The sequence below is a fragment of the Balaenoptera physalus genome (assembly GCF_965194825.1).
Source record: "Balaenoptera physalus genome assembly, chromosome: 1".
In the NCBI taxonomy this organism is placed as follows: domain Eukaryota; kingdom Metazoa; phylum Chordata; class Mammalia; order Artiodactyla; family Balaenopteridae; genus Balaenoptera; species Balaenoptera physalus.
The window spans coordinates 156,084,484-156,111,276 of record NC_138882.1 but is presented as its reverse complement, the minus strand read 5'-3'; the positions used below and the strand labels follow the sequence as shown (position 1 = coordinate 156,111,276).

Sequence of the window (26,793 nt, the reverse complement as noted above, 5' to 3'; positions counted from 1 at the left end):
GACATCACTAATTATTAAGAGAAATGCAAATCAGAACTACAATGAGGTATCACCTCACACCAGTCAGAATGGCCATCATCAAAAAAATCTACAAATAATGCTGGAGAGGGTGTGGAGAAAAGGGAACCCTTTTGCAGTGTTCGTAGGCATGTAAATTGATACAGCCACTATGGAGAACAGTATGGACATTTCTTAAAAAACTAAAAATAGAAGTTTAAAAACTAAAAATAGAATACCATATGACCAGCAATCCCACTACTGGGCATATACCCTGAGAAAACCATAATTCAAAAGGAGACATGTACCACAATGTGCATTGCAGCACTATTTACAATAGCCAGGACATGGAAGCAACCTAAGTGTCCATTAACAGATGAAAGGATAAAGAAGATGTGGCACATATATACAATGGAATATTACTCAGCCATAAAAAGAAACGAAATTGAGTTATTTGTAGTGAGGTGGATGGACCTAGAGACTGTCATACAGAGTGAAGTAAGTCAGAAAGAGAAAAACAAATACCATATACTAACACATATATATGGAATCTAAAAAAAAAAAAAAAAACAGCTTCTGAAGAACCTAGGGGCAGGACAGGAATAAAGACACAGACGTAGAGAATGGACTTGAGGATGTGGGGAGGGGGAAGGGTAAGGTGGGACAAAGTGAAAGAGTGGCATGGACATATATACACTACCAAATGTAGAATAGATAGCTAGTGGGAAGCAGCCGCATAGCACAGGGAGATCAGCTCGGTGCTTTGTGACCACCTAGAGGGGTGGGATAGGGAGGGTGGGAGGGAGACGCAAGAGGGAGAGGATATGGGGATATATATATACGTATAACTGATTCACTCTGTTATACAGCAGAAACTAACACAACAATGTATAGCAATTATACTCCAATAAAGATGTTAAAAAAAAAAAGGTACTTATCTCAAAGGCCAAAAATCAAATGATTCTTTCTATATCCATCTGTCTGTCTATCTATGTATCTATCTATCTATCTATCTATCTATCTATCTATCTATCTATCTACCTAATGATTTGGAAATAAACCTGGAGATCATATCATTTCATCTTCTAATCTAAAGATAGGAAAATTTGGACCCAAAGAGAAAGGAACTCCCCAAACCTACATGGCAAGTTGGAGGCAAAGCCAATCCTGTAATGCAGGGAGCCTGACCCAGCTCATGAAGTACATCTCAACATTACTATTTTCACCATTACTACTACTACTATTAATCATTCATTCATTCAGCCAGTCATTCAGTCCCGTTTAGTCGTCTGTTCCCAAAGCCCTCTTTTTGAAGCATTTTTTTGTTTATGAATCTTAACAAAGGCTTGACCTTGGCCATCACAAATAGGAACTGGGAAGTACCTGGGTATCTTTCCGTGCCACCCAACAGGTGAGACCTGACTGCTTCCTACTCTTCTGTATAAAAAGTGAAGCTTCCTCCCCAAGAAAGAAAACCCAGGCAGTACTCCCCTCCTCCTGCTAACCACCCCAGCACACATACATATTCATACTCGCTGTCCTATTAGTGAGCCAACTAGCAGATGCAGGTGAAGCCTGCTTCCATTTCATTCATTCCTTCATTCATTCACATTCACTGAGGGTCTACCTAGTACCAGGCTTTAGCCAGAGAAGTAAAATGATTTAACCAAGGTCACACAGCTTTATGGGGAGGGGAAGGGCAGAAGGCTGTTCTGGAACTGGGATCTTGACTCCCAGCCCAGCATTCTTTTCACCAACCCAAGGGAAAGCCCACCTTGACTGTGCACACCAAGAAAATCCCTTCCTTCCTTATGACTCTACAGTAGCTTGTGGAAAAGTCTGTCTGAAGCGCAGGTCTCTCCCCAGAAATTCTGGCCCATAGAACCATCTGCCTACCAAACTTCTCCATTTGTATGTCACATGAGCCCCCTACACTTAACACATCCCAAACAGAGCTCAGAATATCCCCCTCTCCAGCCCCTTTCTCCAATAGTTGTGTTTAAGTGACCGGAGCCACCGTCCGCCGTGTTGTTCAAGTTGAGAAACTGGGCATCTTCCTTGACTTCTTCCTTCACCTCCACACCCGAGCAATCACCCAAAATAGTCAATTCTACCAGTTAGATAATAAAACATGTTATTAAGGTGGAACTGTCTTAGTCTTGGTTTTGCTGAGATCCCAAGTCTGTAGATACCACATTGCAAAGTGAGGTAGGAAACTATCAGGCAGGACTTGCAAAAGGAAACCAGAAAACCAGATTTGCAAACTTCAGCTCCCCTTCAGACAAGAGGGCCACTGGAGGGTGCAGTGCCCTAACAGAGGTGAAGCCCAGATCACCGCGGACTGAGGGAGGACCCATGAGCAACCGGCCTGAGCGCATGCACTTGCCCACGTCAGCGCCCTCCAGCCCCGGGGCAGGTGTGTCTGAGGAGGCCCACAGGGGACTGCCAGGCCCTCTCAGGGAGTACCAGTCACCCAAGACCTTCCCTACACTTTCCTCCTCTCCCTCATCCTGCTCCACCTTGCAGGGGTAAACATCTAGGGTTAGCCAGATGGGGGAAAGGGCTGGAAATCCAGTCGGGGAAACGGGAGTCTCCTCGAGCAGCCTGTCTGAGACAGGCCTGGGCTAGAGGATGTGGAAGGTTTTACTTTGAAGAGGTTCAATGGCTTTGATTGGACGAGACACAGTCATTGCTGAACTGAGACTGTTTGGTGACCAGAATTAATTAGAAAACTTTTAATTTCCTGAGAGGGATTAGAAAGTCATGGGATCTGTAAGAGCTTTTATATCTCTAGATCTAGAGGTAGAATCTATACGCATCTATGTGCAGGGTCAATGGGAGACAAAAACTATTTTATAATTGTACGCTGTGTTTCTTGTTTAATGTACCTGTTACATAGCTCACAAATCTTTCTCCTTCTATTCATGGTCTGTTTCTGCCTATATTTATTTATTACCTGCTGTTTCTGGCCCAGCTCCAACTTCCTTCCAATACTCTGGACGCACATCCTCTCTCTGGCATCCAGGCTTTCTCCTGTATGTCTCCCTCTACCAGGAAGGCGGCTCTACCCTGCTTCTGCTGCCTGCATCCCATCCACCCTGGAGGCCTGAGCCCTAGTTACTCCTCCTCCAGGAAGTCTTTCTTCCCTCTCCTTCTTCACTGCTCCTGCGGGGTGAGACGGCTCCCATGTGCATCCCCAACCGGCAGAGGTTCCCTCTGCCTGATCATTTATCCTTCTGTGCTGCTGTCTCTACCTTTTTCCTTCCTCTCAAAACTGTCTCCTTCTAGGGCTTCCCTGGTGGCGCAGTGGTTGAGAATCTGCCTGCCGATGCAGGGGACACGGGTTCGAGCCCTGGTCTGGGAAGATCCCACATGCCGCGGAGCAACTGGGCCCGTGAGCCACAATTACTGAGCCTGTGCGTCTGGAGCCTGTGCTCGGCAACAAGAGAGGCCAGGATAGTGAGAGGCCCACGCACCGCGATGAAGAGTGGCCCCCGCTCGCCGCAACTGGAGAGAGCCCTCGCGCAGAAACGAAGACCCAACGCAGCCATAAATAAATAAATAAATAAATTTAAAAAACAAAAAAACACAAAAAACTGTCTCCTTCTTGAAGGCAGGAACCATGCCTTATTCATCTGCCTATTTCTAGTGTCTAGTGAGTTTTGTGGGATGGATGAGTAAATAAATGGTATCTTCAATGTCTGCTGTATGTTTCAGAGGACCCAGTACGAGGCACATAGTGGGCTCTGAACTGAGACCAAGATAACTAACTGAGTTCTAAAGCTCTGCGTTTTGTCTTGGCTACAGCGGCCATTCCCTTCTCCTAGAGCCAGCATTTTCTGATTTCAAGGTGCCCACAGCTATAAGTGTGTGTGGAAAACAGTCTGCTTAGGACCCAAGGTCTCTGTTTCCAATGTTTTTCTCATCCATTATGTCAAAGAGCTATTTCCTTTTGGCTTGTAACCAGACCATAAACAAAGGCCAGAGAAGCTCTGGGTTATTTTATGATTCCAGTTTAGCCTTTCTCTCTCTCTCTTTTTTTTTAAATTGTTTGAACAGAGCATATTTATTACTTGGCAGGCCAGTAAAATGTAAATAAGGTTTGCTGAAGAATGGTCCAAAATTCTCAGGAATTTATCGTTTCACAACAACAACAGAAACAACAAACCACAGGAAGGAAAGGCAAGGGAACTAGTATTTAATGGCACTGAGTATATGCCCAGTCATTTATCCGCTTTCTCCCACGTAACCCTCCAAACAACACTGTGAAGTAAATAATCATTATCTGCACTTTCCTGATGAAGAAACTGACGTTAAATAACTGGGTTAGGGTCCTCAGCTAGAATGACAGAAAGCAGAGCTCACACCCACGCCTCTGACCAGAGCTGTATTCTTGCTACAACCCGGACAGAGACCACCAGCCAGGGCAGCAGCCTCTGAGGATGGCTTCATTTAGATTCTGTTGAAAGTTAGAAGTCTTCCTCCCAGAAAATGAACTCCGCATCTTTACTCACAGTTTTGCATAAATTTTAGACAGTTCGTAGGCTCTTCTTGAAGCCCATCCATAAAGCCCTCGATTAAGAACCTTTTAACTACAAGAATGAAAATAGCTATCGGCTTGGCTTGATCAACTGTCCAGGACACTTCTGTGCTGATTTTCCCTATTGGACTGAAACTCATGCTTATGGGGTCACTCAGTCTTAAGACTCATACATAACACAACTGTGGATTCTTGATATCATAAATTCATCTAAACAGGGAATTATAAAATTTTAAATTTTAGAATCAGAAAAATCTTAGAGTATCAGAGCTGGAAGGAACCAGAATACAGACAAATCCACACATAGTTTCATTCTGCAGCTCTGACAGGTAGGAAGTATCAGACACTGAGCCTAAGAGAAGGGACAGGGCCTGCTTCAGGCTACCCAGTAATGGTGACGGAATCAGGATCCAAACCCCTGGTTGCTGGATTCAAACCCCCGGTTGCTGGATTCAAAGACAGATCATCGGGTTGAAGATTCAACCAGTGGAAGGAAAGTCATGCAGTCTGCATGGGGATGAGAAAAGTGGTGACAGAGGAACATTTGTTGAGTTCCTATCAGGTGCCAGGCAGTGCAAGGGGATTGGAGACATATTGCATCTTTTCGCTACCCTGATAAGCCTGCAAAGTGAGTAGTATTATTTTTGTTTTACAAATGGGGGAACAGGCTCAGAGTGGTGAGATAACCAGCCCAAGGTCACACAGCTAGGGAAGCATCAGTGTCCATGGCTATATTACCCTGATGTAGTGGGGAGGAGAGCCAGAGAGCAAGACCCTGGTAATGTTTAGCTGGTGCTTTTCCAGGGAGAAAAATTAAACTGACAGATACGTATGTTCTGGAAGGTGAGGAGGTGGACACTCTTGTGGGCCTTGGTGAAATATCCCTCAGGATTCCCCACCTCCCCTAGCCCTTCTCTGGTCTTCCTCTCACCCAGCATCCTCTGGATAGCTAATCTGGCCTTCATGGACCCTGATGCTGGGAAGGGCATACTCTGGATGACAGACATAAAACCCCTCATTGTGGGAACTGCACATACCCACTCGCTGTGTGAACCACATGGCGTTCTGAGGTCCAGGTCCTCCGTTACGGTGACCCCACCAAGGCCTTTTGCCCCGCGGACCCTACCAACACAGCCCCTGGCCTTTTGCTCTAACAGCCCTGACTACCTTCTTTAACATAAATGCGGGTCCTCATTCATAGTCACGTAAACCTTTTCGATGTTTTAACCAATAGCCGCTTAATATTTAAAGCTTACGGTGCACACTCATGTATATTATTTCATTTAACCTCCTTGCAGCTCAGTGAGTTTGAGTATTACTAGGTCCTCCTCTTACAGACAAGGACACTGAGGCACAGTGAGGCTATATGACTTGCCCATGGTGACACATCCTGTAAATGGCTGAGCCCGGATTCAAATCCAGATTTGTCTCAATTGAAAGTCTGCTCTCTTTTCATGAATATTATTCCCACAGCAGGGGTTAAGAAAGCAGGAAGGTTCCTGGTGCCTTTGTGAAGGTGACGAAGCTTTCCTCAGGGAGGCTGGAGGATGGCTGAAGGGTGGGAAGATGTCGGTGCTGTCATCAGATCCAGGTCTCCTGACTCCCAGCCTAGAGGACGCTTCCTCCCAGACCATATTGCCATTCCTATCAGACCATGTAATTTCTTTTTCTGATTGGGACACAGAGCCAGCAGCCAACAAAGATCACAATCTGTCTGCCTGAAATCTCCCTCTGCTAGGAGAGGTTTTTTTTTTTTTTAATGCATTTCAAACAAGAACCAGGTTAAATCACACTCATGTGTGTTGAACTGGCCTGCGCTTCCCTGGAGAAACTCCAGATTCCTCTTCTTTTCCCCTAGATGACAGATAAGACGGGGTGACCCAACAGCACCGCGGCCTGCCCAGCTCCTGCTCAGCCTTGCTATCCGAACGCTGGCTTCTCGTCCCCACCGACATCCCCGTCCACTCACTCCCCAAGTCTTCTCAGTGCCACATTCTAAATATTCCACAGCACCGCCCAAGTCTAGGCTTGAGTCATTTCCCACCTGGGTTGTCATAACGGCCTCCTAGTGTGGCTCTGTCTGCAGCCTTGGCCCCTCCAATCTAACCTTCCCACTGCAGCCAGAGGGGCTCCCCGCTGCTCTTTAAAGCGCTTCTACTGCTCTCCATTGCCTTCATAGTCCTTACCGCTTAAATTCTTAACGGGCTGCCATTTGGGTCTCATCTCCTGCATCCGAAGTCCTTCAGCCATACCCGACCCCTTACAGCTCCGACAGTCTACCTTCCTTCCTCCCCTTTCTGTCTGCAACGCCCTCCCTACAACGACCCACCCCAAGCAATCTGCCTAATTTCTACTCACTCTTAAAAACTCAGCTTAGATGTCTCTTCCGCTGGGAAGCCTTCCCTGACCTCCTGAAACTGTGTTTGAGTCTCCTCCTACCCCCATATGCAGACATTTTTTGTCTTCAGTATGTTCCCTGCTACACATCCCCTGTGCCTAGAACTTTACCTGGCTTATGGCAGACACTCAATATATATATTTAAATGAACATTTCCCATGGCTCTCTGGAATTCCTGCACCACAGAACTTACCCCGCAGATTATAGCTGCCTCTTTCCTTTTCCGGCTCCCCAAGTAGATCAAAAGCTCAGTGAGTCAGGGACCACGGCTTCTTGGTCAGTATTTTACCCCAGTGCCTAGCAGGATTCCTGGCATGTGCTAATGGTGTACTTACTTTTGATGACTGAGGATTGGGTGTTGAGGAGAGGACACCCTGGGCCTGGGCCAAGGGAGCGGCCTTCTACCGAGAGAAACATTTGCTTCTAACACACAAGCATGTTGGAGGTGCTGAGACAGGGTAGGAAAACCCATCAAACTGGACATCGGGAGTCAGCCACAACCTAAGTGCGGGCCTCACCTGGCGGGGCCCTTCTCTCATTGAGGTAAGGCTCACATGTGGGGTGCCTTTGCTGCGCGTGCTCAAACTCTTCTTTCACACAACTCCCTCTATCTCCTTTGCCACCCCATCAGGGGCGAGCTAGGCAGGGGCAGCACGGAATGTGCGTATGCGTGGAGCACAGGAGTCAGCGGATCCTGGGGAAGCCACGGGCCGTACACCATCGTGTGTGTGTGCGTGTGTGTGTGTGTTTCTGTGTGTGTGTGTGTGTGGCACATAGAGATGGCCAGGACTTTGGAAACCAAGGGTCCTCTGCTGCAGAGCAGAGCCTACTCCATTGGCCGGTGAGCCAGGTAGTTATTAAAGCAGACTTCAAGGTGACTGTCCCAGTCTTGGTGACTGGGCGGGGACTCTCCCTCAGTTCTTACAACAGTCTCTCCAGTGAGGTACTGGATCTGGAAGACTGGTCTAACACCTCGTCTGACTACTGCTTGCCCCTCCCTCTGAGGCCATCACCCTGCCCCCATGTTCCCAGCTAGGTTACTGGACCCCCCAGAGCCACGAGGGTGCAACCGACTGTGTGGACTAGTGCTAAGTCATGTCTCGACCAGAAAGGAAGTTTTCCTGCACAGAGTGTGGTAAGAACTCCACAAACACTCCCCAAGGGTTGAATCAAGGCTGAAAGGAGCACTTCCACTTCTGGGGAGAGAGAGGTTGTATACCCTTTCTTTTCCATCAACTATAATTCTTTCCCTGAGAAAACTAAAAGTGTTCAGAAAGGAGAAATGGGTCAATCCAAAAACAAAAAGTAAAGAAAAGCAGAAACTGTCACAATCTGTCACAACCCTTATGTACTGACCTTGAAATGAAAATCAATACTCAGGAAACTAGAATTACTAAATAATCCCTAAAAAATCAAGCAAGCTAGAAAGCGACCTCTAATTTCATCATGACAGGCTTGGGGGTTCTCGGGGACGTTTTATGAGGAAGCCAAGAGGAAAAGCGAGTTGGCAAAGGAAACGCAAAGGCAGAGAGAAAGATGCACAGAGGATGAGCAGGAAGGCGGGGAAGATGGAGGGAGGCTAAGGGGAGAGAGAGAGGAAAGGATGGTGGGGAAAGGAGAGAAGACGGAGGAGGGGAGCGAGGAACACATCACATGAAGTAAGGAGAGAAAAACACAAGGCGGGAGTTGGGGGGAGAGACAGAAGGAGACGGGGATGGGGACTTCCCTGGTGGCACAGTGGTTAAGAATTCGCCTGCCAGTGCAGGGCACATGGGTTCGAGCCCTGGTCCAGGAAGATCCCACATGCCACGGAGCAACTAAGCCCGTGTGCCACAACTACTGAGCCTGCGCTCTAGAGCCTGTGAGCCACAACTACTGAGCCTGCGTGCCACAACTATGGAAACCCGCGCGCCTAGAGCCTGTGCTCCGCCACAAAGAGAAGCCACCGCAATGAGAAACCTGCTCACCGCTACGAAGAGTAGTCCCCGCTTGCTGCAACTAGAGGAAACCCATGCACAGCAATGAAGACCCAACGCAGCCAAAAATAAATAAATAAATAAATTTTTTTAAAAAGTAGAGGGGACAAGGCGGGTACAGACAAGCGAAAGGGAAAGTAGTGCACAGAGGGAAGACAAAGGGCAGGAGCAGGAGCACAGAAAGATGGAAGTCTGCTCTATAGACCAGACTTATGGTTGCCAAGAGGGAGGGGGAGAAGGAGAGGGAGGGACTGGGAGTTTGGGGTTAATACATGTGAACTACTACATGTAGAATGGATAAACAAAAAGGTCCTACTGTATAGCACAGGGAACTATATCCAATCTCCTGGGATAAACCATAATGGAAAAGAATATAAAGAAAAGAATGTGTATATGTGTATAACTGAGTCACTTTGCTGTACAGCAGAGATTGGCACACCATTGTAAATCAACTATACTCCAATAAAAAATTAAAAAAAAAAAAAAAGAGAGAGAGAGAGAGACATGTTCAGGGTGAGAAGGAGGAGCCAAGACTGTCGAAGTCTTCCTTAGCAGCCCCGGGATGAGCATCTGGCCTGTGTACTTACATACTTTAGATGATGGAAGACTCACTCCTTTGTGAGGGGACAGCGGGGAGAGAGAGATGGGAACAGCACAGATATGGGTAGGCCATGGGTCCAAGTGCCCGAGGAAGACTTGAGGCATAGCAGAGGCAGATGGAGGGGGGTGTCCCTTAGGAGGGCAGCGAGCAAACAGGACAATCCAGAGGTGACACCAGCAGAGCCAGCCATGTCCATCCTCACCCCAGAGTCTCAGCCCTCACCTGAGTTGGAGACCAAATTCCTGACCTGCTTGGTAAATCCTGGCAGACTTGGGTACTTTCAGCTGCGAAGGATACAGGCTTCCTCCGTGTAGGGCACAGCGGCCGTGGTGCCACCGATGATGTAGCTGTAGAAGGAAACCTCGAGGGTGTAGCAATACGAAGTGTGGTCCAGCAGCCCACCGAGGAAGCGACGGCCGGTTCCTGCTTTCACGGCATCTCGGTTAAAGGATGTGCTGGACTGTGAAAGACAAAGAAGGGAGGAGAGAATCAGGGCTGGACACCTGCTGGCTATGGGACCTTGAGCGAGCACCTCTGGATCTCAGCTTCCTCATCTGAAAAGTGGGATGTGAATCCCACTTTGCAAGATTATTATAAGGATGGATTAAATAGACAAACAATTAAATGAAAGCACCCAGCACAGTTCTTAGGGCATAGTAACTGCCAGTTAACAAAGATTTGTGGAAATTTGAATGGGGACAGATGGAGCAAGGAAAAGTAGACAGAGAATAAGAATATTACGATAATCAAGACTGAAATTTGGGCACTGCTTTCAACTTTATGATATTGTTTCCCATATAGTATCTCATTTAGGCTTCACCCCCTCGACAGGGGTGTCATAAGGTTTCCCCTCTAAGGTGAGGAAATGGAAGTTCATAGTAAGTGACACAGATCTGGACCAGGACTAAGTGACTCCAGACACCCCAACCCTCCTTCACAAAGCTCCCCCTTCCGTTAGGGACAGCTGAACTCGTGCTCAGCGTCACCAGAGCACAGGGATCACGGGCTCTTCTTTACTTGGGTGTCTACTACCCCCATCACAGTGGATAGAGGGGAAAGAGCCAGCAGGTCCGCATTGCAAGTCCTCTCTTCAAAAGTGTGTGAGATGTTAGGCAACTAGCCTTATTGGTCTGAGCCTCATCTGTAAAGCAGTGGTAAAAATCACATCTCTTTTACAGAGCTGTGAGGGTCAGTTCACTTGTGGTTAGAAGGGCTTTCTATGCTAACCCATGGAAATCACTGTAAATGAAGAGCCTGGTTTTAATAAGAGAAGGCATGTCCTGTTCAGCAGAATATAAGAGAAGAAGGAAAAGGGGGTGGGGAGGAAGAGGGAGAAAGAAAACAGCAAAACAAGACACACATAGAGACACTGAAAGAAAGAGAGCTGTGTGTATGTATGTGTGTGCACATTTTGACGTAAAGGAAAGGATCAGAAAATTAGAGTGTCAGATCAGAAAGGACTGTTGAAGTTGAAGCTCATGTAGTGAAATCCAACTCTCTCATTCTCGAGTTGGGTACTGAGGGTCAGAGAAGAGGGGAGACAGAGGCTGGACTAGGATAGATGACCTTGACCCAAGCCCTAAGCTCTTAAGGAGGCTGCAATGCAGAAACTCCATCAGGCAAGGCCAGAAATAAAGCTCCTAGACTACACTCTTTTTGTAGACCCTGGAAACCTCACCCCTGTGAGGGTCTCTGAAGTCTATGGCCCAGCCTCCTGGAGAATCACAGTCTCCCAGGGTCTCCTCCAGAAGACCACACTCTGCTCTGAAACTGGAGTGGTTTCAAAAAGACAAGCGTTGGCCATCCTCCAGATATTTCCACAGAAATAAGCATATGGCTGTTTTCATCCCCGAGCTACTAATAAGGAGCCATCTCATTCTACCTGTTTCAGATGCTGAGGGACCTTGCCCTAGATACCCAACTTCTCTGGGCTTTAAGTGTCTCTTGGGTATAAAGTGTTGGATTGGGCTAAATAATCTCCCAGTTCCTTTCCTGGTGGGGCATTCCAAGATTCTGAGATTCAAAGTGCATCTTACCTCATGGAGAAATTCATCCTCTCTCCACTAATGTCTAGGCCTGAAGCAACGAGCAGGCATGTTTTCAGCTCATCAACTTCAAAAATTGCCATGCCCTTTGTGGGCCTCTCCCCCTCTGGCCACACGGAAATAACAGGCCTCAGAGGTTTCGTATCAAAACAAAGAAAAATCTGCAAAAACTCTTTCCCAAGTTTGCTTCCACCACAGGCTGATTCCCCTCCTTATCTTCCCTGCCATTTCTCAATATTACTTTTTGCTGCAAATTATTCTATCTGCCAGTCCACAGCCTCTCCGGTCCTTCCTGGTGTGTAAGGGGGTAGTAACAACAGTCTCTGGAGTCTGTTGAGATCTTTACTGCCTGCAAAGTACTTTCATATCTATTACTGCATCTGTCCTCCCAGGAAGTTATGAGGCAGGCAAGGCAAAAAAATTATCACCCACAAATTACTGACAAAGAAATTGGGGCCCAGAAAGGGCTATGGAGGAAGAGCATGGTGGACATATGACCCCCGTCAGCAGACATGTTAGGCTCCTTCTAAGAGAACGAAGGCCAAAGGTCTGTGAAAGCAGACCCTGGGCCGGGGCCTGGCACTGGGAGATGCTCAGTGAGTTTCTTCTCTTGTTAACGCTGGAATCAGATCAGCGAAACAAATGCCAGCTCCTCAGACAACCAAGCGCTGTCTTTTCAGAGAGTCTCCCTCCCTGATGGGTGATCAGCTGCTCGCAGGTACGGGCAGAGCTTGTTTACCTCTATCTTTATCACCCACGCAAGACCCAGCGCAGAGTAGGTGTTCTGTGAAGGTTAAACCAAACTGAAGTGAGTGAGGCGAAAGACAGGGAGGCGATGGGAGGTGGGGGCCGGCTTGGGGAGGGAAGCTGGGGCTGCCTTACAGAGAACTCTCCACTCACGTAGGAGAAGTCCTCGGCATTCTGGCAGAGGAGCTTGGGGAAGACGGCCTGCCTCTGGAACCGTTCCTCATCTTCAAAGATGTTGCCATACATGAAGCCATTCATCATGGTGGAGTGGGCGTGGATGTCAATATAAAACTCCAGGCTTGTTTTCTGCTGAGAGAAAGGATAACAAATGAGACATCGGGGCCACAGAGTTTGCCTTAAACCCATACACACACACAGACACACATTTCCTTGTGAGCTAGCCCTATGTCTCCTCAGATGTAGCAACTATCTGCAGTGTGATTGGAGGGGTTGAGAGTAGCAAGGATCAATTTCTCCTTACTTCTATTTTTTTAATAAATTTATTTATTTATTTATTTTTAAATTTTTGGCTGTTTTGGGTCTTTGTTGCTGCGTACGGGCTTTGTTGCTGCGTACGGGCTTTGTTGCTGCGTACGGGTGAGCTGGGGCTACTCTTCGTTGCGGTGCGTGGACTTCTCATTGCGGTGGCTTCTCTTGTTGCGGAGCATGGGCTCTAGGCACACGGGCTTCAGTAGTTGTGGCGTGAGGGCTTCAATAGTTGTGGCATGTGGGCTCAGTAGTTGTGGCTCGTGGCTCTTGAGCGCAGGTTCAGTATTTGTGGAGCACGGACTTAGTTGCTCCGTGGCATGTGGGATCTTCCCAGACCGGGGCTCGAACCCGTGTCCCCTGCATTGGCAGGCGGATTCTTAACCACTGCGCCACCAGGGAAATCCCTCTCCTTACTTTTAACACCATCCGCCTTCAGGGTCTCAGAGCACTACCATTAGCAGCCCTCTTTAGAGGTCTTCTGAAGTGATGTTACCTACCCAGAACAGTTAATACATTCATGACTAAAGGCATTAGCAGCATTTGTTTCTCTGATTAATGAGAAACACCTTCAGGTGACATAATTGTATTTAAATTGGGCCTGCTAATGGTTTTGCCCCAAGTGGGTCATTTCTAGCTGAGGGAATCTGGGGTAAATCATGTACCCCCTTTGAAATTTTTATTTGAAAAATGGGTATTTTAATTCCAACCTCAGAGAGTTAGAGTGGGAATCCAACTCAGCGATAATCATTACTATCATTTACTGCATAGTTAATGCATGCCAGACACCATTCTGGGGGCTTTACATAGGACATCTTAGTTCATTCTTTTATTTAACCTCATTTCATGATGGCACACCTACTCTTCAATAATACATAGTGTATGGGAACAAATAACCTTGTTGTCTATAAAGGTAATTGTGACTCGTCTTTCTCTGCTCTCTGCTCACATGTATTTAAGGCACTCCCTAGCTTGATGTAATGCTATTTGTTAACCTTCTCGACTATGAGCTCCCCGAAGGCAGGGGGATTGTCTGGAAAGCGGCCAGTGCCTGTCCGTGAAGGACGCTCGGTAGCCAGATGCAGAATGAATGAATAAACCACCCAGAGGGATCGCTCCAGACACTGCAATAGACTGCCAGGAATGGGGGAGTTTTCAGGCCCTTAGAACTTCAATGTCCCTCAAATCTGACTTTCTCTTCCTATGTATCTGTCCTTTCTGAGAGTAACATGGGAATAACTGGGGCTGAAACCCAGGTCTCCTGACCCTTGACACAGTTAATGTATCACCGTTAATGGGTAACACTAGAAACAGCCAAGGCAAGACCTGGCCACCTTTCCATCTGCTTTCTAGCCTGTAGTCCTGGGAAAGAAGAAAAATCCAGGCTTAGAAGAATTCTCCCTCCTTGGGACACTTTCAAACGAAGTTAAGACCAAATGAAAACCATGTTGCTTCTAGAATGTGGGCCTCATGACTGTCATTTCATTTGCCTCAGACTTGGAGTGAAAAATCATGTCTTGCTGAGCTCCCAGTTCTCTGGGTGGCGTAAGCTGCCTTCTGAGAGATACAAGATGCAGAGCTCTGTGTGATATTAAACTCATCATTTTCAGCTTTGGAGGTGGAATATGCAGTGAATCAACAGGAGCCCTATAAAAGTCATCTTTGCAATTTTATTTTCTTCAATTGTCTGTCTTTTCCTCTGAGCTTTTGATGAGCTGCAGAGGAAAGGAGGTGGTAGAGAGATGACTTAAGAAATGGGTAAGGAAAAACTGCAGTTTATATCTCTGGATGTGGGAGCTATTAGAAACCAGTTTCTCTGACATTTCCCAGATCAGCTCGGAGTGGGGAGGTTTCCTGCTTAAAGTCAGCCAGCAAGTTAGTGAAGGAATAAGAATTAGAACCTGATGTGTATAAAATTGATGAGTGATTAAAAAGAAAGAAAGAAAGAAAGAAAAAAAAAAAGAGAGAATTAAAAAAAAATAAGAATTAGAACCTGGCTCCTCCGAAAACCAGTCTGGAGTGGCTTCCACTGCCCCATCCTGACACCTGGCACCTAATGTGATTTTACTTTAAATAACCATAAAGTGAATTATATTGATTGATTTACATGGTTCAAAAGTCAATAAGATATGAAAGAATTTACAATGAACAATATCCCTTCTACCCCTGTCCTCCAGGCACCCAGGCAAACTCCCCAGAGGCATTTCACATTACCAGTTTCTCATACAAACTTCCAGGGATCATTTACACACCAACAAGTAAATATTCCTCCCCCGACCCCCTTTGCCCCAACACACACAAAAGGTAGCACACTAAAAACACGTCATTTGGGGAATTCCCTGGCGGGCCAGTGGTTAGGACTCCGCTTTTCACTGCCGAGGGCCTGGGTTCAGTCCCTGCTTGGGGAACTAAGATTCTGCAAGCCGCGTGGGATAAAAACAAAATCAAAAATAAAAATAAAAAATAAAAACACAATTTTTGGATCAACTTTTTTTCCTCTCAACATATCTTAGAGATAATTCTTTCTCAGTACATGGTTACCTCATTTTTTTAAACCGTCATATATAAACTAGCCAGTTCCCCATTGACAGACATTTGTTTCCAACCTTCTGTTACAAAGTCTTAGTGACTGACTCTGTATAAACACCATTTCACACATATACAATTATACGTAGGATAAACTCCTAGAAGTAGAATTTCTGGGTCCTATGTGCATTTGTGATTCTGATCAACATTGATGAGCTGACCTCCTTAGAAGGACCAGTTTACAATCCTAGCAATGTATAACAGCATCAGTTTCATGATTAACTTGCAAACATGGATGTGATCAAACTCTTTGATACTTTCCAATTTGGTGGTGAAAATGATATCTAAGATTAGTTTTAATCTGAATTTCTTTTAGTATAATTATCTTTTATTATATGGTTATTATTTTTCACATATTTAGGAACTATTAGCATTTTCTTTTCTATGAATTGTCTGTTCATTTCTGTTGTCCATTTTAAAAATTGGGTTTCAGGGCTTTATTCCTTATTGATTTATAGAAACTATATACTAGAGAAATTAGCCTTTGTGTGTAATATAAAAATATTTTTGCTCAGTTTGTCATTTGTCTTTTGACTTTACATCTGCTAGTACTTTTTTTCCATGTGGAAATTTTTAATGCTAACTTTTTAGACAGATTTATCAGTCTTTTGTGGTTTCTGGGTTGAATTCTTTCATTGTTTCTTCTATTATTTCTATTGTTTCACTTCTTATATTTAAAGATTTCATTTCAATTTTAATTTACATGGATGTAGGGTGTGAGGTAAGGGTTAAACTTTATTGTCCCATACCATTTATCAAATTGTGCATCTTTTACCCACTGACTTGAAAAGCCATCTTTACCATATAACTTTTTTGTATGTATTTGGGTTGGTTGTTGGACTTTCTATTCTCTTCTAATCATTTGTCTATTCATGTGTCAGTACTACACAATTTTAATTATGTTAAGTTTATAATGTATGTTAATATTTGGAGGGCTAGTATTACCTCATTATGCTTCTTTCCCCATATTTTCCTGTATTTTCTTGCATATTTTTCTATACAATCTTTGTAATTAGCTTCTTTAATTTTCCTTGCTCCCCCAATCCTGTCAAGACTCTTATCATTTTGAGGCTTCCAATCCAAGAATATGCTTTGACTTTCCATTTATTCCATTTTCTTTTGGGTGCAGCAGAAAGTTTTAAAAGTTTTTTTTTTTTTTTTCTTCATATAGACCCTGAACATACTTTCTGATGCCAAGGCAGTTTATATTTTTAGCTGTTGTTGTAAACATGATATCTTCCATTAAATCTTCTAACTGGTAGTTCTTTATACATATAAAGGCTCTGATTTTCAACGGTTTAAATATGTACCCAGACACCTCACTAATTCTATTAGTTCTTTTAATAATTTCTCATTTTATTTTTTTGAGTTTTCATTTGCTTACTTATTCAACCCACTTATTCAACCCCAACCACTGAGTACCTACTACGTGTCATATAGTGTTCTAGGCACTGGGAATATGCACCAGGGAGTGTTCTGGGCACTAGGATATAGCAATGAACACAACAGAAAGCTCCTGATCTCAAGGAGTTTACATTCTATGGGAGAGAAAGAAAATAAATCAATTAATAAAAATACTAGATGTCAGGAGGTATAAATGCCATGGAAACAAATAAAGCATAGTAAGAGAATAGAAAGTAATAGAGGTTCCGGAAAAACAGAGACTTGAATGGAGTAGGAGATTTAGTCTTGAGGATATCAGGTTAATAGTCTTCCCAGTAGAAGGAGAAGTAAATGTACTTGGCATGTTCAAGGAACAGCCAGGAGGTGAGGATGACTAAGGTGAATAAAGGGGGCAGTATTTTCCAGGTTTGCAATCTTATCACATACACTTAGCAATTTTATCTCCTCTTTTCCAGTTTTTATGCTTCTAATTTCTTTTTTGTATCTAACTGCATTGGCTAGTATCTTCAAAACAATGTTAAAGGACTATTTAGTTTCTAAGATCCCCTCCCACTCTGAGAGTCTAGATTCTACCTGGAGTAGAAGAAGATCTAGGGAATTTGCCAGCATAGGGTCTGAGTTAGAAGCCTTAGTTCTTTTTCCTCTTCATTACACATATTCAGCACTATGCTGGAAATGCCAAAGACCACAAATAGTAATTTCCTCACTGTCCTGATGATGTTTTGTGTCTAAACTGGCTTTATGGACTTATGTTGGTTCATTAGAATGGAGCAGGGAAGGCAGAGCAGAGTTCCTGCCTCTGGTTCTAATGTAAACATAATCTGTGACCACGAATAAGTAGCAGCGCTTCACTGTGCCTCAATTTCCCCATCTTTAAAAGTGGCTGTTGGATGAGAGAGAAGAGATATGGCTTTCTTAAACTTTTTATGATTTCTTCTCATGCTCAGTTAAAATAAATCCCTCCTTCTCCAAACAGCTTCTTGCTTGGGCCTTGATGTCAGTACTTGTTACTGTACAAGTATACTTGAATACTGTATAGATATACTTGCATACTTGTTACTGTAATCTGGCTGAAAAGTATGTCTGTCTGCCTATGAGCTCTTTGAGGATAGGGACCATGTCTAATTTGAGTTCCATCTCTTTCTTAGTCTACTACAATAGCTTCTGACCTGGTATTTTTGCTGCTTCAGAGCGACCTTTTAAAATGCAAACAAGGGACTTCCCTGGTGGTCCAGCAGTTAAGACTCCATGCTCCCGATGCAGTGGGCCCGGGTTTGATCCCTGGGTAGGGAACTAGAGCCCACATGCTGCAACTAAGAGCCTGCATGCCGCAACTAAAGATCCCACACACTACAACTAAAAGATCCTGCATGTCACAGCTAAATAGCCTGCACACTGCAACGAAGACCCCACATGCCACAACAAAGACCCAGTGCAGCCAAATAAATATTTTTATTAAAAAAAATTGTTTTTATTGGGGTATAGTTGTTTTACAATGTTTTGTTAGTTTCTACTGTACAGCGAAGTGAAGTAGAGTTCCCTGTGCTATACAGCAGGTTCTTATTAGTTATCTATTTTATACCTATTACTGTATATATGTCAATCCCAATCCATCCCAATGCCCCCCTCCCCCACTTTCCGCTCTTGGTGTCCATACACTTGTTCTCTACATCTGTGCCTCTATTTCTGCCTTGCAAACCAGTTCATTTGTAACATTCTTCTAGATTCCACATATATGTGTTATATACGATGTTTGTTTTTCTCTTTCTGACTTATTTCACTCAGTATGACAGTCTCTAGGTCCATCCACGTCTCTTCTACAAATGACCCAATTTCTTTCCTTTTTATGGTTGAGTAATGTTCCACTGTGTACACATAACACATCTTCTTTATCCGTTCTTCAGTCGATGGACATTAAGGTTGCTTCCATGACCTGGCTATTGTAAAGAGTGCTGCAATGAACACTGGGGTGCATGTGACTTATTGAATCTTGGTTTTCTCTGGGTATATGCCCAGTAGTGGGATTGCTGGGTCATACGGTAATTCTATTTCTACTTTTTTAAGGAACCTCCACACTGTTCTCCATAGTGGCTGTATCAATTTACATTCCCACCAACAGTGCAAGAGGGTTCCTTTTTTCTACACACCCTCTCCAGCATTTATTATCTGTAGATTTTCTGATGATGCCCATTCTAACCAGTGTGAGGTGATACCTCATTGTAGTTTTGATTTGCATTTCTCTAATAATTAGTAATGTTGAGCAGCTTCTAATGTGCCTCTTGGCCAGCTGTATGTCTTCTTTGGAGAAATGTCTATTTAGGTCTTCTGCCACTTTTTTGATTGGGTCGTTTGTTTTCTTGATATTAAGTTGCATGAGCTGTTTATATATTTTGGAGATTAATCCTTTGTCCATTGATTTGTTTGCAAATATTTTCTCCCATTCTGAGGGTTGTCTTTTCGTCTTGTTTATAGTTTCCTTTGTTGTGCAAAAGCTTTTAAGTTTCATTAGGTCCCCTTTGTTTATTTTTGGTTTTATTTCCATTACTCTAGGAGGTGGGTCAAAAAACATCTTGCTGTGATTTATGTCAAAGAGTGGTCTTCTTATGTTTTCCTCTAAGAGTTTTATAGTGTCCGGTCTTACATTTAGTTCTTTAATCCATATTGAGTTTATTTTTGTGTATGGTGTTAGGGAGTGTTCTAATTTCATTCTTTTACATGTAGCTCTCCAGTTTTCCCAGCCCCATTTATTGAAGAGACTGTCTGTTCTCCGTTGTATATCATTGCCTCTTTGTCAGAGATTAGTTGACCATAGGTGCGTGGGTTTATCTCTGGGCTTTCTATCCTGTTCCATTGATCTATATTTCTGTTTTTGTGTCAGTATCATATTGTCTTGATTACTGTAGCTTTGTAGTAGAGTCTGAAGTCAGGGAGTCTGATTCATCCAGGTCCGTTTTTTTTTTTTCTCAAGAGTGCTTTGTCTATTTGGGGTCTTTTGTGTCTCCATACAAATTTTAAGATATTTTTTACTAGTTCTGTAAAAAAAATGCCATTGGTAATTTGATACGGATTGCATTGAATCTGTAGATTGCTTTGGGTAGTATAGTCATTTTCACAATATTGATTCTTCCAATCCAAGTACATGATATATCTCTCCATCTGTTTGTGTCATCTTTGATTTCTTTCATCAGTGTCTTATAGTTTTCTGAGTACAGGTCTTTTACCTCCTTAGGTAGGTTTGTTCCTAGGTATTTTATTCTTTTTGTTGCAATGGTGAAAAATCTTCCAACAAACAAAAGTCCAGGACCAGAGGGCTTCACAGGTGAATTCTATCAAACATTTAGAGAAGAACTAATACCCATCCTTCTCAAACTCTTCCAAAAGTTTTCAGAGGAAGGAACACTCCCAAACTCATTCTACAAGGCCACCATCACCCTGACACCAAAACCAGACAAAGCTACTACAAAAAAAGAAAATTACAGACCAATATCACTGATGAATACAGATGCAAAAATCCTCAACAAAATACTAACAAACAGAATCTAACAACACATTAAAAGGATCATACACCCTGATCAAGTGGGATTTATCCCAGGGATGCAAGCATTCTTCAATATACGCAAATCAATCAATGTGATACACCATATTAACAAACTGAAGAATAAAAACCATACGATCATCTCAATAGATGCAGAAAAAGCTTTTGGCAAAATTCAACACCCATTTATGATAAACACTCTCCAGAAAGTGGGCATAGAGGGAACCTACCTCAACATAATAAAGGCCATATACAACAAACCCACAGCAAACATCATTCTCGATGGTGAAAAACTGAAAGCATTTCCTCTAAGATCAGGAACAAGACAAGGATGTCCACTCTCGCCACTATTATTCAACATAGTTTTGGAAGTCCTAGCCATGGCAATCAGAGAAGAGAAAGAAATAAAAGGAATCCAAATTGGAAAAGAGAAAGTAAAACTGTCACTGTTTGCAGATGACATGATACTATACATAGAAAATCCTAACGATGTCACCAGAAAACTACTAGAGTTAATCAGTGAATTTCGTAAAGTTGCAGGATACAAAATTAATGTACAGAAATCTCTTGCATTCCTATACATTAACAATGAAAGGTCAGAAAGAGAAATTAAAGAAAGTAAATATTTTTTAGAAAATTTTTAAAATAAATAAATAAATAAATAAAATGCAAACAAATTGGGACTTCCCTGGCAGTCCAGTGGTTAAGACTCTGTGCTTCCACTGCAGGGTCGCAGGTTCGATCCCTGGTTGGGGAACTGGGATCCCACATGCCATGCGGCACGACCAAAAATAAATAAATACATAAAATTCTCTAGTTAAAACTGTTCTACCATTCCCTGTTGCTCACAGGATAGAGTCCAAACCCCTTAATATATTTGCATAGGTCCTGCGTGATCTGGCCCCTGTCCCCTGTGTAGTCTCAGCTCTTGCCACTTCTGGTCTGATATTCTACACTCCAGTCCTATGGTGCTGCCTGGAGTATTTCAAACCTCTATGCTTGTGACTTTGGTCTCCACATTTACACACAATGAATGTCTTCTCTGCCTGGAACACATGATCTCTTTATCTGGCTAACTCTGACACAACCTTAATATTTAAGGCAGAAACTCAGTGGATGCTCACCAGTTCCATTTCCTTTTCCTGGACCATGGAAGACATCTCCCAGTCTACTTTGATATTTGGTTGGGATCAAATGGGATGCGGGCAGTGGTAACAAGTGTCACTTGCAAGCCTGGCCATTAAACTTGTACACAATCACCCACATTCTTGCTCTTGTGCATGGAAGCTACATGTAAAAACAATGGTATCATAAGAAGGAAAAAGGCTACGTAGTAAGAAGGAAAAAGGTTAGGTTGCTGAATCAACACTGAGAGGAAAATGGCCAGGCGAGTCACCTGACCTGCATCAGATTGTGATGAACCTTTACTGTATTAAGCCACTGAGATTTGGGGATTGATTGTTATAGCATCTAATATTATTCATCCGACTGGTACAAGGTATAAATTCAAATAGCCTTATTTTATCCTTCAGGGATGAGTTAACAGCATCCTCTGTGCTCTCATAATTCTCTCTCCTGGCACTGACCACATGGCATAATAATGCTTTGTTTATCTCCATCTACCATTAGAATGTGGACTCTTTCAGGGCAGGGACCATACACTGCTGATTTTTTAAATCCACAGGACCAGAGCAAGGCCTGGTATATAGTAGGTTATCATTAGAGGTCTGGTAAGGGAATGATAGAAAACAAATCAGTGAATTGATGGAATAATGGGTGAATTAAATGAATGAACAGCTGCATCTGAATGTTTTTCCAGCAGTCAAATGAGATACTTTTCTGTGGCTGTGTCGGAGCAAGGGGTGTGCAGCTAATTCAGGGCCCTTAATTATAGTTTGGGATTGAGAATAGAAGCGGGGACAGCATCTCTGTTCTTTCCTTCTGAACTTAAGAAACTTAAGTAAAACCGAGAGATGAAGGGCTGTCCCCTTGCCAGCAGCCAACAGTTCGTCCTGCAATCAGGGGCCTAAAGAGTAAATTAAAATCAGTGCCAATAAAATTAAAACTACCTTAGGGCATATTTGGAACATAATTTAGTGTGGCGTTTGCTTCCTCCTAGACACCGGGAAGGAAATGGGTTAGTTTTTTTTGTTGTTTTCTTGGGGTTTTTCTCCCCTACATTCTGAGCTGCTTCCCTGCTTCACATCAGGTGGCATAAGCCAAAGCCTGAGCTTAGTGCTATGATGTGGGCTGAGTCCTCCACATTAGGGCAGCACTTCAGGGTGGACCACATATTCAATCCAATGAAAGAAGGGAAACCCAACCCAGGAAGGGCAGAGGGATTTATCTCAGATTTGGAGATGAGAAAGAAACTGAAGCTTAGGCGGGGATAAGGATGAGTTGAGGAGGGTAAACTGCTTTAGTGTTCCCTTTGTATAGAGGAGGGAGCTGAAGCTAAGAGAGTTTAAGTAACTTGCCCCAGTGGATGCAGCAGGAAGTGGAGAGACTCAAACCCAGGCTCTGGTTACAAGCCACGCCAGGCATCCTGTTGTGCTCGTAGGAGCTAGCGGTCCAGCAAGGCAATCGCCCTCATCCCAGGAAGGAAGCTTAGGCTTAGCCTCTCAGAAAGGTTGGGGGAGGTGGGGAGAGCAAGGAGGGTTAGAGAACTTCCAGACAACTCCCCTGCTCAGATTTGCCTGAGGCAGCTCTTTCCCCACGGACCTAGGCAAAAAAGCCCCAAATCTGTTTTTTTCATTATCACCTAAAATATCTCTCTGTCTGTTTTTCAGAAGTTAAAATAGATACTTATGGAAGTCAGGGTGTGTGTCCTAAAGCAGGAAGGAGAAATTTTAAGAAAAATAGAGAATTATTTCCTTAAAAACAACAGAGCAGGACTTCCCTGGTGGTGCAGGGGTTAAGAATCCACCTGCCAATGCAGGGGACACGGGTTCGAGCCCTGGTCTGGGAAGATCCCACATGCCGCGGAGCAACTAAGCCCGTGCGCCACAACTACTGAGCCTGCACTCTAGAGTCCGTGTGCCACAACTACTGAGCCCATGTGCCACAACTACTGAGCCTGCGCGCTAGAGACCACGAGGTACAACTAACAAAGCCCGTGCTCCGCAACAAGAGAAGCCACTGCAATGAGAAGCCCGTGCACAGCAACGAAGAGTAGCCCCTGCTCACTGCAACTAGAGAAAGTCCGCGTGCAGCAACGGAGACCCAACACAGCCAAAAATTAAAATTAATTAATTAATTAATTAAAAAAAAACCCCAAAACAACTGAGCAACTCTAAGAGACAAAATGATGTCCTTTATCACACATAGTCTAGATCTCTGAAGTGGCCCAGTTAAGGCTTCTCTCCTCGCCCTGAGTGTGGCTGGACTGACATTCCTGCCACAAAAAAAAAGCATGCAATGAATCAATGGGGACAAAAGGAGGAACAACCACAAAAGAAACCCAGGCAGCCAGCCTAGAGCACCAAGGGGACATGCTATGGCCCTTCGTCTCCTGCTTCTCTTCTCTTTACTCTGCAGCCTTGCTGACACACGCCCCTCGCCCCCCCCCACCCCATAACCCCCCCAGCACTCGCAGCTTCTCCTCTCTGTGCTTCTGTGTCTGCTACTCCTGCGGGGGGCGGGGGGAGGGGGGGTGCCTACTCCCCCTCCCTTTCCCCTCCTGGTAACTTCTTTCTCATCTTTCACTGACAGGTCCAACAGTCTCTTGTCTGTGTAGCCTTCCTTTACTCTCCCAGGGACAGCAGCTCTCTTTTCTGGACTCCCACAGATTTTTAAAATACTCTTCTCTTAAGGTGTTTATCATCCAGTTTTTTCATTCATTTAACAGATATTTACTATGCACCGACTATGTTCCAGGACCTGGGGGTGAACAAGACAGAAGAGGTTCCTGCCTTTGGGCAGCTGACCTCCAGGTGGGGACGACTTGCTATGAACAGCAGCTAAGCAAGGTGATGGCAGATTGTAATGCATGCTGGGAATGCATGGGGTGAGCCACAGGATGGTGAATAAGTGAGTGGACGGGGCAGGGTCTACTTGAGAGAGTGTGATCAGGAAAGGCTTCTGATATTTGAGCTGAGCCTTGAAGGATGGAAACCACAAGCCATTCAATGAGGCCAGCAAGAGAATTCTGGGTAAATAAAGGCTCTGAAGCAAGGATGAATGTGGCATTTTCAAAGACCAGAGGAAAGGCCAGTGGCTGTATCATGATTAGTACTGGAGGCGAGCCTGGAGAGGCTTATAGGGTCCAGCTCACGCAGGGCCTTGCAGGCCAGAGTCAGAGTTTGGAGTGTCTCCTATGTACAGTGGAAGCCACCTCAGTAGGGGAATGCTGTAAAAAGATTACCCTGCCTGTGGTGTAGATAATGGATTTTAGCGGCGCATGAGTAGAAGCAGATGCGCTGGTGTCTCCTAAGAGATCATAGTAGCTTGAATTGAAGTGGCGACAGTAGAGATGAAAAGACAGGGACATATCTGATAAATATTTTGGCCACACCTCTATAGGACCTGCCCACGGTTTCTATGCAAGAAGAATCAAAGATGGATCAAGGGGTTATGCCTTGAGCAACTGAGCAGATAGTGGTGCCGTGGAGAGAGATGGAGGAAACTGGGATGCAGACCAGTTGGGAGGGTGGTGAGGAATTCAGGAGTTCTGACGTGGATCTCTGCATTTGCGATGACTATCAGATACCAATGTCAGGTAGGCAGTTAAATATATGAAAATGGAGCCCTGGGGAGAAGACTGGACTAGAGATGTAAATGTGGGCATCGTTAGCGTGGAGGTGCTACTTAACGTCACTGGGGGAGAGTGTGGATCCAGAAGAGGTCCCAAGACTGAGCCTGGGACCTGCTAAGGTTGAGACTTTGGGTAAAGGAAGAAGCAAAGGAGACTGGGGAGTGACCAGAGAAGGAGGAAGTAAAAAGGACAGTGTGGTTTCAAGAAAACCAAGAGAAAAAAAAAAAAAAAAAGAAAGGTTTTACGAAGGAGGGGGGAGTGGTCTGTGAACCCAGTGAAGGCTGGGACCATGCCTGGCTCACCTCTGCATCCCCAGGGTGTATTATAGGGCCCAGCACTCAGTAAGTCATCAGGGACATTTGCTGAGTGACAAAATAAGTAAGTGAATGAATGGACCAGGTATCCTGCACTCAGAGAAAGGGGCTCTGCGGGGTGTGGTGTTAGGAGCCTCAGGGCCTAGATTCTAGCCAGGGGAGCTATGGGGGGAGGTTAATAATAACAGTATGGAACTTACTACCTGCCAGGCACTCATGAACCCTCCCACAACCCTATTTGATAGAAACATCATTTACAAGTGAGGAAACTAAGGCATAGAGAGGTTAAGTAACTTTCAAGGGATCCCCCAGACCACGCAGCAGTAACTGGCGGGACCCAAATAGTCTGGCTCTACCATCCATGCTCTTAACCATGACCCCATCATCAAACGCTGGTGATAGTTATTAAGTGCTTCCTATATATGGTCTTGCAATAAAAATCCTGTGCAGGAAGCACTGTTATCAAACTGAGACAAAGAGCTCACAAGGGGCAGAGCTGAAATTCAAACCCATGTCTTTCTGATCCAGGGCTAAGCTGTTCATCTCTAAGCTATTCAGAACACCCAGCCTCTGCATCTGTGGCCTCTTTGGCCTCAGCAGAATAAACTTCAGGGCAAAGGAAATTTGTGAGAGTAATGCTTAGGTGCAGGGAAAAAGCATCAGTAGCAGCAAGGTGAAGAGTAAAAATATTTTTCTACTCTTACAATCCTACTCTACTTAGAAATGAAAAGTAGGATGTACGTGTAAATGGAGGCATTTCTCCATCTCTTCCAAGGATCCGGGAAAAGCCAGGTCTGGCCTGGCAGGAGGGAGCCCTCCTTGGCTTCCATCCCCTCCTCCACTCCTGCCTAGAAAAAGGGAGAGAGAACAAAGACTCAGCACAAGCGCTCTGGGTTCATAACAGACCTGCCCAGAACAAAAGAAGAACTGCTGACCTCTGTCTCCTGCTTACTGTAGCAGTGATTGGTGACCCCCATGTTGACTGAGACGATGATGATGATGATGATAGGAGAGGGTAGTCACAAGAGTTCCATGGTTTTGGGATCTGGCAGACTTGGCTTCAAGTGTCAGCTTAGCCATGGGTGGGCTTTATGACCTGCATCTCAGTTTCCTCATCTAGAAATTGGGGATAATAATCCCAACCTCACAGTGTTTCCATGAAGTCGAATGAGGTGACTGGCTTTGCACCTGGCAAAACATCTGGCAGATTATACACTCTCTATACATTCTTCTCAGTCACACAGTGATACTTCGTTCAAGTGATACTTCATTCAGGTGCTGTGCTTGGCACCAGGGATATGGACCTCTTTGAGTTCAAATCTTTACAGGGAAGATGGACATTTAAAAAGTAATTGCATGTGCAACAGAAGACTCAAAGACAGGTGCAGGGGCTATAGGAGCATAGAAGTGA

The 26,793-nt window shown here is 44.5% G+C and overlaps 1 protein-coding gene across 1 annotated transcript in view; it reads right to left on the bottom strand.

The window, feature by feature from the left end:
• The window catches only part of AGBL4 (AGBL carboxypeptidase 4), a 1,388,494-nt gene that overhangs the window by 55,132 nt on the left and 1,306,569 nt on the right, over positions 1–26,793 (bottom strand). The window contains exons 10-11 of the mRNA XM_082431251.1: positions 12,458–12,610; positions 9,810–9,972 (exon numbers count right to left, since the gene is read on the bottom strand). Coding sequence (XP_082287377.1) covers positions 9,810–9,972; positions 12,458–12,610 — 316 coding nt within the window. The remainder of the gene's footprint in view (positions 1–9,809; positions 9,973–12,457; positions 12,611–26,793) is intronic.